At 38.4% G+C, this 11,101-nt stretch overlaps 2 protein-coding genes across 3 annotated transcripts in view; both read right to left on the bottom strand.

Annotated features, from left to right (window-relative positions):
• Window positions 1-11,101, bottom strand: part of LOC103479981 (zinc finger protein 568-like) — a 100,611-nt gene that overhangs the window by 77,390 nt on the left and 12,120 nt on the right. The window lies entirely within an intron of this gene.
• The window catches only part of LOC103479985 (zinc finger protein 184-like), an 8,002-nt gene continuing 5,629 nt past the window's right edge, over window positions 8,729-11,101 (bottom strand). Inside the window, exon 2 of the mRNA XM_008434708.2 lies at window positions 8,729-10,356. Within this exon, the coding sequence (XP_008432930.1) occupies window positions 9,344-10,356 (1,013 nt within the window). The 3' untranslated portion in view covers window positions 8,729-9,343. The remainder of the gene's footprint in view (window positions 10,357-11,101) is intronic.

Genomic DNA, 11,101 nt, shown 5'->3' on the forward strand with positions numbered 1-11,101 from the left:
TTGTGCAAGGAGGCCCCTGAGACAGTCCAGCACATAACAGCAGGGTGCAAGATGCTGGCAGGGAAAGCGTACATGGAACAACATAACCAAGTGTCAGGCATAGTGTACAGGAACATCTGTTGAGAATATGGACTGGAAGCCCTGAGATCAAAGTGGGGAGCACCCTCGAAGGTGAGCTAACATCCTGTGGGACTTCCAGATCCAGACAAAATGGTAATCAAAAACCAACCGGACATTGTGGTGGTGGATAAACAACAGAGGAAAGCCGTTGTGGTGGATATAGAAATACTAAGTGATTACAACATCAGGAAAAAGGAGTATGAGAAACTGGAGAAATACCAGGGCCTCAGGGAGGAACTGGAAAAGRCCTGGAAGGTGAAGRCCACAGTGGTGCCTGTGGTCATCGGGGCCCTCGGGRCAGTCACCCCCAAACTGGAGCAGTGGCTCAAACAGATCCCAGGAACAACATCAGACATCTCAGTCCAGAAATRTGCAGTTCTAGGCACAGCCAAGATACTGCGCAGAACCCTCAAGCTCCCAGGCCTCTGATAGAGGACCCGAGCTCAGAGAGTGAGAGTGAATTTTCTTGTGTATATATATATATATATATATATATATATAAGACGTATACAGAACGTCTTATTCTCACATTTAGCTTACACAGGCCTAACATTGGACTTAATTTACATTTATTGTAATAGTTTTTTACTTGCATTGTTTCAAAATGAGCTTCATGTAGCACTGAGGATTAAATATAATTTCTTAATGTAGTATAGTTAGTTATTTTTAGGTCTTTCATACTGTTGCTAATTGATTTGCATTGCTGGATTGGACAGCGCCTATTAGTCACTATGTGATGTATTGAGTTATGTCCAGAAAACCATTCTATCCCAATGAATGCAGGAAGAGCAGAAATCTGTCACAAAAATATTTGTAGCACCATCATTTATTATCAGATACATCTATGAAATACAAATTAAAATAAAGCTGATGAAACTGATGTTTGATACATAAATTGTCCGTGATACAGATCTATAAACAGTTTGGTTTCTGTTAATTCTGTCCAGATACAAGAAAGGGGCAATTTCTCTTATACTGGTCAATTGTTTTATTTTAAATATGCTGTAGCAGCCGAAGTTCGATGATTGTTGTAAATATCGGCACGTTTTACAAAGGGAACTAGTTCAGTTTTTGTCGCTTGTTTTAACTTTTAGACATTGCAGTGGCTGCAGTGCGCCACAATAAGGGTACAATAAAGCTGAAAAACAGGTGAAGAACAGCCCGACAGAGCCATTCTGCTTTTTCTCGCTCTGTGTGGGCCGTCACCCTACATGCGGACGCGTTGCCATGGCAACCGATAAACAGCTCAATGAGCAGTAGAAACAGAGATTACGTTCAAGCCTATATGAGGGCGGATCAATCCCAAACAACCAACATTTACCACACAAAAAAGTAGCAAAAACACCAAAACAGAACATTCAGTCTGTTACATTATGCTGTCAGGTTTGATGTCTATATTGTCATTATTAATATATCTCCACCTGAACACAGCGGTGGTTGATTAGCTGATTTAAACACCTGCTCTTCTGATGACTTGGTGTGCGGATGACAGGGCTGAAATCGGCAGGTGTGCGAGATTGGAGAACGCGGATTTTCTGAGTGGAAGAGTTTAAGCGATTTCTGGCGAGTAATAAGTTGATTTCTAAGGTGGTTTTGGCGTAATCTGGACTGTGAGTAGATTAAGATGGCTAGTTGTAGTGGAGGATGTTCAGAAGACACAGATTGGGTATTAGTAGAAAATAGAATAGGGGGAGGAGGGAAAGACAAGGGTAAAAGGACTAGGCAAAAGATCTTTGGAAGATGAGGAAGAAAGTGTTGAGGTAAGGAAGAAAAAAATGATGGAAGAATTTAAAGTTATATTAAAATTTAGAACTGGACAAGATATGATTGGGGTGAGTCCGATCACTTTATCAAATGGACTAAAGAAAGTTATCGGAGACGTGGAACTGGCTATAGTTTTAAGGGATAGGAGCCTTCTTATTATCTGTAAGAATGTTGAACAAAAGAATAAGGCATTAAAACTCCAAATGGTATGTAAAAAAGAAGTGGTGGAAAGGAAGGTAGTGGGGGAAGAAAAGGAGTAATATCAGGGATCCCGATTGGAGAAAACTTGGAAGAACTAAAGAAAACAATAAAAAGAGGAGAGATTCCAGGCATAAGACGATTGCAGGCTTTTAGAAATGGGGAAAGATTGGATAGTACATCTGTGTTCCTGGAATTCAAAGATAAAGTTAAACCTGATAAAGTAATGATTGGATACATGAGTTTCAGTGTAAGAACTTATATTCCACCACCAGTGGTGCAACTACACATTATTCAGGTGGATGCGAAAACATAGATCGGCGCCCCCCACCACCCAACCCCCCGAGGGAAGGATCGTCAGGGTGAAGGATAATCCTTGTAAGAAAATAGAGAAAGCAAAACTTGAAACAATCCTTAGACACTGGAGAGGGAAAATAATTTGGGGTGGGGATTTTAATGCACATAGTACTTTGTGGGGGGATCAAGATGATTATAATGGTGGGGTCTTAGAAGAAGTGATTGAAGAAATAGAAATGGTAGTGTTAAATAATGGTCTGTACATAATCTAAACTGGACAAATTCCTGTTGATTGACACCAGTTTGACTACGAAGGTACGTTTTGTTTTTTTTCTAGCTGTTAGTTGATGTGCTAGGATAGCAATAGTAATTTGTTAGCTGGCTAGCATTACGTAGCCTTTCTGTTTTGGAAATGGAACGTATTTAGGCTCCAATTTTAATCAGATGTTTATTGTTTAGACTGGGGTTGCCACCAGTCATGGAAAATGCGTGATCGTATTAAACCCTCCTCATGTACGCTAGTTTCACCACCCGCTAAGTAGCGACATTACCTGTAGCCACAAGTCCAAAACTTGACAGTTATGCCAAACACCCGCTGCTCCACCACATCCTGAGAAGTTAAACTCCTACTACGATCAAGACATGAGGAAGACGCTGTTTTAGATAGATATATTAACGTTTCATTGGAGAAATGTGATTCTCTCTCTCTCTATATATATATATATATATATATAATTAGCTCATTAACTTCACATTTCTCCAATGAATATTTATCAAATGTTATGATTAGAAGGTTAAGTTTCTTATCCTTTGTTTTCCTGTGGTTCTAGACTTGGCAGTAGAAAATTGATAACATAGGAATAACAACTTTATATCCCTTTTAACAGGTTACACTTGATTCTGCTGTGGTGCCTGTGGAAACGAAGTGCATGAAGTTTGTGCTCAGCTGGGAAAATCCTGTGGATCACATGGTGGGACTTCTGCTTCAAACTGCTCACTACAGTATAGCATTGCCTCTGTCATCCACCTGTTCACTGCAGACTGGCACCTGCCAAGGACCCTACATGGATGTCTTCTTAAGTTGTAAACCCTGAGTACATACTGTTGAAATAAAATTTATATGTCTTTTGTAGCTACATTTTCTCTATCAATGACTTAAATTATTAACTGTGGTAATCATGTTTGTGTAATGTAGTAACCACAGAGTTTAATGTAATTATTAAATAGATGTTTTAAAGAAACAGCCACAAACCTTATGTCTTTTCCACAATGGCAGCTTTAATTTTAGCATTTCCTCTCCTCCACATACTTTGTTGCCAGATGTGTAAAATTTACAAAAAGAAGCAATTTAAATGTAAAAGTTGCACATATGTAGATTACTCAAGAGAAGCTATTTACAAAAGTTTTTTACAGAACTCTACACAACATCAACTCATTTATTAATATATACATACAGATATTAACTACAGAATAGATACACAAAGATTTCATTTCTAACAGCTGCTTGCAGTAGTGAGTGTTCATCCAAGAAGTGTGACTTGCAGGAGCAGGGAGGCTCTGTACTGGTTTGTCCTTTTAAATCAAGAGGCCCATGATACTTTGACTAGGCAGCAGATGTCCCACAGCTGATTGACTGAACCTGCCATGGACAGAGGAACAAGACCATCCCAGATATGGTAGGTTGTTAGGTCGGCTACTGCTGAGAAAGATGGACAACAAAAGGAGAAATTATGAATCACATCAGAATATGTAAATTATTTGGCAGATGGTGCTTAAATCAATATTTAAAATGCTTTTCTAAACAACAGTGTTGAAAGATGTAAGTGATTTTAGTGAAACTTTTAACACAGCACTGAAAGGCAGCGGTGTTTATGTTTCCTAACTGTGGCTAAAGCTGCTGCTAGCTGGTTTACTCTCCGATCGGAGGCTGGTTCCTTTAAATACAGTTGGAGAATGATAAATTGACAATGACTAATAACGGCTAACACTTAAATGCTGTTTTACTAAAGTTTATACAGAAAGTGAACCTTTTAATGTTACAGCACTGACAGAGCGGTGTATATTTTTCTTAACTGTGGCTAAAGCTGCTGCTAGCTGATTTACTCTCTGATCGGAGTCTTGTTTATTTTATACAGAGTGAGAGAATGGTGAATTGACAATGAGTTATAACAGCTATCAAAGACTTAAATGCTGTTATTAACCTTACCTTTTATCGCATCTTTAAGATGATGAGTATTCGTGAATTTTTCAGTCAGGTTTTCCGAGGACTGTTGAACTGAGGCCGAAAGCACCAAGTAGGTAGGCATTCACAATCGATCTGCACACGGATCGTTCTCTTTCCTGTTTATTGACCAATAGAGAGCTGGACACAGAAGGCAGCCCACCTCATTAACATAACGATGCAGCAGAAATACAGCAAGAAAATGATACAGAAATAAATACAGCAAATGGAAATACAGCAAACGAAAAAGGGAGAAGCAAAAAAAAAAAATCAAAGCAAAGTATATATTTCTACTTTTATTTTTATATTTATTTTTTTATTTTTATATTTATTCTCTTATTTACTTCTGCGCAGCTCACAGTTTTAAACAAATTCTGTAATTTTCGGGGTACTTCTTAATCTGCTCTTTAGTCGCTTCTTTTTGGGCCTTTTACTGCCTCTAGTGGCGTGGGGTGGTAACACAACTAATATAATTACATTTCTAAATCAAAATGCTACTAAGTATTTATTATTAATTCTGGCAGTATGATAATAATAATAATGTGCCTGTGCAAATTACAAACCGGATTCCAAAAAAGTTGGGACACTAAACAAATTGTGAATAAAAATTGAATGCAATGATGTGCAGGTGCCAACATCTAATATTTTAGTCACAATTGAACACAAATCACAGATTAAAACTTTAAACTGAGAGAATATATAATTTTAAAGGGAAAAATATATTTTCAAAATTTCATGACATCAACAAATCCCAAAAAAGTTGGGACAAGGCCATTTTTACCACTGTGTGGCATCTCCCCTTCTTCTTACATCACTCAACAGACGTCTGGGGACAGAGGAGACCAATTTCTCAAGTTTAGAAATAGGAATGCTTTCCCATTGATGTTTACTACAGGCCCAAGACTGTTCAATAGTCTTGGGCCTTCTTTGTCGCACCTTCCTCTTTATGATGCGCCAAATGTTCTCTATAGGTGAAAGATCTGGACTGCAGGCTGGACATTTCAGGACCCGGATCCTTCTCCTACGTAGCCATGATGTTATGATTGCTGCAGAATGTGATCTAGCATCATCTTGTTGAAAAATGCAGGATCTTCCCTGAAAGAGATGACGACGTCTAGATGGGAGCATATTGTTCTAGAACCTGAACATAGTTCTCTACATTAATGGAGCCTTTCCAGACATGCAAGCTGCCCAGGCCACCAGCACTCATGCAACCCCAGACCATCAGTGATGCAGCTTCTGAACGGAGCGTTGATAACAATTTGGGTTTTCCTTGTCCTCTCTGGTCTCGATGACATGGCGTCCCAGTGTCCATAAAGAACTTCAAACCGTGACTCATCTGACCACAGAACAGTCGTCCATTTTGCCTCACTCCATTTTAAATGACTCCTGGACCAGTGCAAACGGCTGAGCTTGTGGAGCTTAGAAATGGCTTCCTCTTTGCACTGTAAAGTTTCAGCTGGCAGTGGCGGATGGCACAGTGGATTGTGTTCACTGGCGATGCTTTCTGAAAGTATTCCTGAGCCCATGTTGTTATTTTCTTGACGGTGACATTCCTGTTTGAGGTACAGTGACGTTTAAGGGCCCGGAGATCACGAGCATCTAGTAGAGTTTTACGGCCTTGATCCTTACGCACAGCGATTGTTCCAGATTCTCTGAATCTGCTGCTATAATAATAATAATTATTATTATTATAATTATTTATAATTGATTCTGGGATTATTATCCTAATCCCAGAATTAATAATAAATAATAAAGACAGTGGCATTTTGTAATTATATTAGTTGTGTTACCACCCCACGCAACTAGAGGCAGTAAAAGGCCCAAAAAGAAGCGACTAAGGAGCAGATTAAGAAGTACCCCGAAAACTACAGAATTTGTTTAAAACTGTGAGCTGCGCTGAAGTAAATAAGAGAGAGAAGTTCAAATACATGCCGGCAGTGAAAATTATTCTTAAAAATAAAGATATACAGATTTAAAAAGAAATTTAGCGCCCCCTTCACTGGGCCAGGACCCCTCGACCTCGTTAGCTGCCCTGACTAATGCCTAAAGAAAATACGAGGTAGAAATCTTAACATTTTGAAAACAATTTTATTGAAACAACTGACATTGAAAGACCAACATTTTTTAAAATATCTAATAAACAATTTGATCAGACATGACCTACTTCAAGACTTTTTAATGGCGAAGAAAACAGGCAATAGCAACACGGACCAACTACATGAACCACATATGCAGCGAACGCATATGCGACAGACATATGCAACATCTACATGTGCATCATCTACATGCAACATAGACCAACGACACATCTACACATATAAGTTCTACTTATTTTTGATACAAATGGAACCCCATACTCTGGCTTATAATTGTGATGAGTTACACAGACTCCTTTCTCTTAGCCTCTATTGAATAAAGAAAAAGAAGAGAGCAATTCCTTAAATAAGGCTGATATGTTGGTATTCAAAATGAAGTTGATCCAAGAAAAGATCCCAAAGACTGGTCTTAAATTAGCCTCTGTAGCACCAGAGCTAGCAGCTAAATCAGTTCCTATTCAGCCCCGTTTAGCAGCAGCTGGAGCTGCAGCAACTATCGCAGCTGACTCGATCTCTGTCTTCAGTGAAAACATCAGCACATTTATCCAGACCTACCAGAACTTTGTCTCTGCAGCTCCGAACCGRCTCTGTGYAGYTTAATTTSTGGWTTCCAGTYRATCCCCATCATTCTGCGCTGAGCATCGAGCTCTTCCTCGTAGCAAATGATGGTTTTTTCAACCTCTGTGAAGATTTCTTGAGCAGCAGCAGTTAGTCGCTCTCTGATAAACTCTCTGAGATGCTGAACTGAAGACATGGTTGCTGAAATATTAGCTCAGATGGGACAATGCAGCAGCTATCTAGGCTTCTTCTTCTTTGATGTTTTTTGGCAGTTGGTAAACAAGGAAATTGGTGCAATACTGCCCCCTACTGAACTGGAGTGTGGACAACCGAAAAACGGGGGGAAACAACTTCGTATTAATTCACAAGTCTTTATTTGGAGACAAAAGGTAGACCATACCATTTAGAAAAAATGAAATGCACATTTAAAGTAAAAAAATGACATCACAAAGTACATAAACAATTATTCCAATTGTTAAAAAATCTAGAAACAAATCTAATGTTGCTTAGGGTACGGTTAGGGTAATTTGATTTTGGGGCCCTCTAGTTCTGCCAACAATGTGGACTGACTGCAATCAGCAGTCCGATCATTAGTTCATTCACACACCTGCTATAAACTTATTGCATCTCTGACAGTGCTGTTTACTTTATATACATGTATAATAGAATACATTTATTGGCCAAATGATTTCTAGGCGCCGATTTACTTAATTTTGGGGGATCATGATTGGTCGATATTTACATGTGAAGCCCATCTTATCCCTTAATCTTATCTTTGTCAGCAAAGGTTTATAAATCAGCATATTGAAGCCAAAAATACCTCAGAAATATGCAGAGCCAATCATGACTATAACCTAATTTAAACTCAGTTTCACACAAAGACCCAGCATAAATGTTTGACTGTTGAAGTGGACTGTCGTTTTCAGGCACATTGTCTATTAGCAGCTTTATAAATCTTTTACATTACAGTACCAAGGCACATTAAAACAAACCTTTATCTTGGCTTTTTTTCTATTCTTCCTCTTTCTTTTCTGCCTCCCTGAAGGTTTAAGTCCTTTTTGAGACATTGTTTTGCTAACTTAACTTCTGACCGGAGCTTTGGACGTTTGGATGCTCTGCACTTTGCACAGCAGCTCATGTTACCGGGGAAGCATGCGGTACCTACCGTGGCCACCAGGCGACGAAAGAGCAATTTTTTTTTTAACCCATAAAATAATGATTTCTACAAATGTATATTATTGTAAAAACAAATCCCTTCACAGTGAAATTTTGTGTTTTTCATGTTATGACATAGAAATTATTACTAAAAAACAAAAAAAATAAGCTATACTGAGTGGAGACTGACCCTTAGTGGTCTTGGAGCCCTAAGCGGCTGCTTAGTTTGCTTATGCCTTGGGCTGTAGACGTAGTGGTTAGAGATTTTTTTTTAAGTTGTTTGATAGCCAGCAATAAATGGAGAAAAACAACTTCGTATTAATTCACAAGTTTTTATTTTGAAACAAAAGATAGTCCATACCATTTAGGGGAAAAAATGAAATACACACTTCAAGTAAAAAATGACATATCACAAAGCAGATAAACAATTATTCCAACTGCTAAAAAGCTAGAAATATATCTAAGTAATAGTTTCAGAGTTTTTTTTTACTTCTTTGATACCTCCAAGTGTCACATAAATTGACACACAAAATTTTTCAGTAAAGCATGAAAAGTTGGTATGTTACTCATGACAAACAGATTTCCATCTGAAAGTCAAATTTTTGAGGAGGATTCTAGATTCAGGATGCTGAAGGCGTTCTGACTGGCTACTTTGCAAAAGTCAGTCAGTGGCTGAAAACAAAAGTGAAAACAACCCAAGAAAGGGTTTAATATTTCTTACAGTAAATCTGTGAGTTAAATGACTAATTCGCACGTTTGTGTATTTATTTCATGTGGAAATTCAGATCACAACATAAAAGAACACTTTTCTCCTCCATATTTCTTGTGAAAAACCCAGCTCCTGAATGTGGGTTCTAATGAGAATAATTAAGTAACCAATTACAAAGAACAATTTTGTTTTACAGGTTTGGCTTCAAAGCGGCCCCTGACTTCAATGAGTTTTCATGTGATTACTCAACTTATGCTTTCGATAGAAGCTTTTTTCACAAAACTGGCATGAAAAACGCTTCTCAGTTGTATGAGTTTTCTTGTGACGACTTAAGTGACTCATTCGCGAGAAACTTTTTCCACATGTTTCACATGAAAAAGGCCTCTCGCCTGTATGAATTCTCTTGTGGACATTAAAGTTACCAATTACACGGAACTTCTTTCCACATATCTGGCATGAAAAAGGCCTCTCACCTGTATGAATTCTCTTGTGGAGATTTAAAGAGCCAATTTGAGAGAAACTCTTTCCGCATGTTTCACATGAAAAAGGTTTCTCACCTGTATGAACTCTCTTGTGGATATTTAAAGAGCCAATTTGAAAGAAACTCTTTCCGCATGTTTCACATGAAAAAGGTCTCTCCACAGTGTGGTTTTGATAATGGTTTTTCAACTTCATCTTTTGTGTAAAACATCTCCCACAAATGTCACATTTGAAAGGTATTTGCTTTGTGTCATTATCAGACTGACTCTCTGACACAGAGCAGCTGCTTCCTTTCTGATCTTTGCTCTCAATCACTGGAGATATATGAAGGGAAAGCTGCTCTGTTCTTGTCTCTTCTTCATTCATATCATCTTCCTGAAGAGTAGAAGTCTCAATCAAAGCAACAAACTGCTTCTGGACAAGCTGCTCTCCCTCCTGACTGCTGCAGAGGTCCTTCTGATCCTGTCCAGTTGGTAAATCTTCTGGTGGCTGCTGTTCATGTTGAAGCACCAAAGAATCAAGCTCCTCTTTTATTATATATGTTAGTGGATATTCCATTTCCTCATATTTAAACAGTGTATGTTCTGGTTCCTCCTCTTCTTTTTTAAACCATTTAGGTTCTGGTTCCATCTGTTCCTCTTCAGTCCACTGAGGTTCTGCTTCTTTCTGGTCCTGACTGGACCTACTTGCCAGGCTCCAGACTTGTTGTATGACAGACGCTTCCTCCTTATTTGAGACACTTGGCTGTTGAAGGTCTGTGGGAACAAAGAATGACATAATTACTATAATTTAATTGATGACCATCTCATGGATCAGCCTGCTTTTCCCTGCAGATTCTAGTCTGTAGGCATCATACGATTAATTAATCGATTAATCTAAAATTAGCTTGTAGAGTTTAACTGAAAAACAGGTGTAGTGTCCTCCACACTAAGTTACAGTTGTACAGTTCAAAAGACTTTAGTCCCACAGTACAGTTTCACAGTTTTTTTTTTTAATTCACAAATTAATTCTTAATTTTATGGCATTCAACAGTGAAAGTCCTAAAATCATTGTACATTATGACAATGTGTTTTTAATCTCACTTGTAACTTCACTTTTTAAAGTTGACCAGACTGTAGAAACTTTAATCAGTAGAACATGACATTGTGGTTCTCTGGATTATGAATGTGATCAGACACAGAGACTTGTTTCTCTAAGCCACTATTCAATAAAGACAAAGAAGAGGGCATTTCCTTAAATTAGGCAGGTATCTTGATGTTCAAAACAACGTGGATGCAAGAGAAGATTGAAATGTCCGGTCTAAAATTTAAACCAATTCATTATTGCTCAGACTTATTTAGTTAAATAAGTGAATGTGCGAGAGATGATGCTGGATGAGTTTTTCTCAACACCACAGACTGACGAGGATGGTGCAGCAGGCCAAAACACATCTCCAGGTCTCTCTGTAAGAGAACTGCAGCCAAGAGGAACATCCTGGAGTCATCAGGTCTCCATAGCAAT

Source organism: Poecilia reticulata, linkage group LG17, assembly GCF_000633615.1.
Source record: "Poecilia reticulata strain Guanapo linkage group LG17, Guppy_female_1.0+MT, whole genome shotgun sequence".
Lineage (NCBI taxonomy): Eukaryota > Metazoa > Chordata > Actinopteri > Cyprinodontiformes > Poeciliidae > Poecilia > Poecilia reticulata.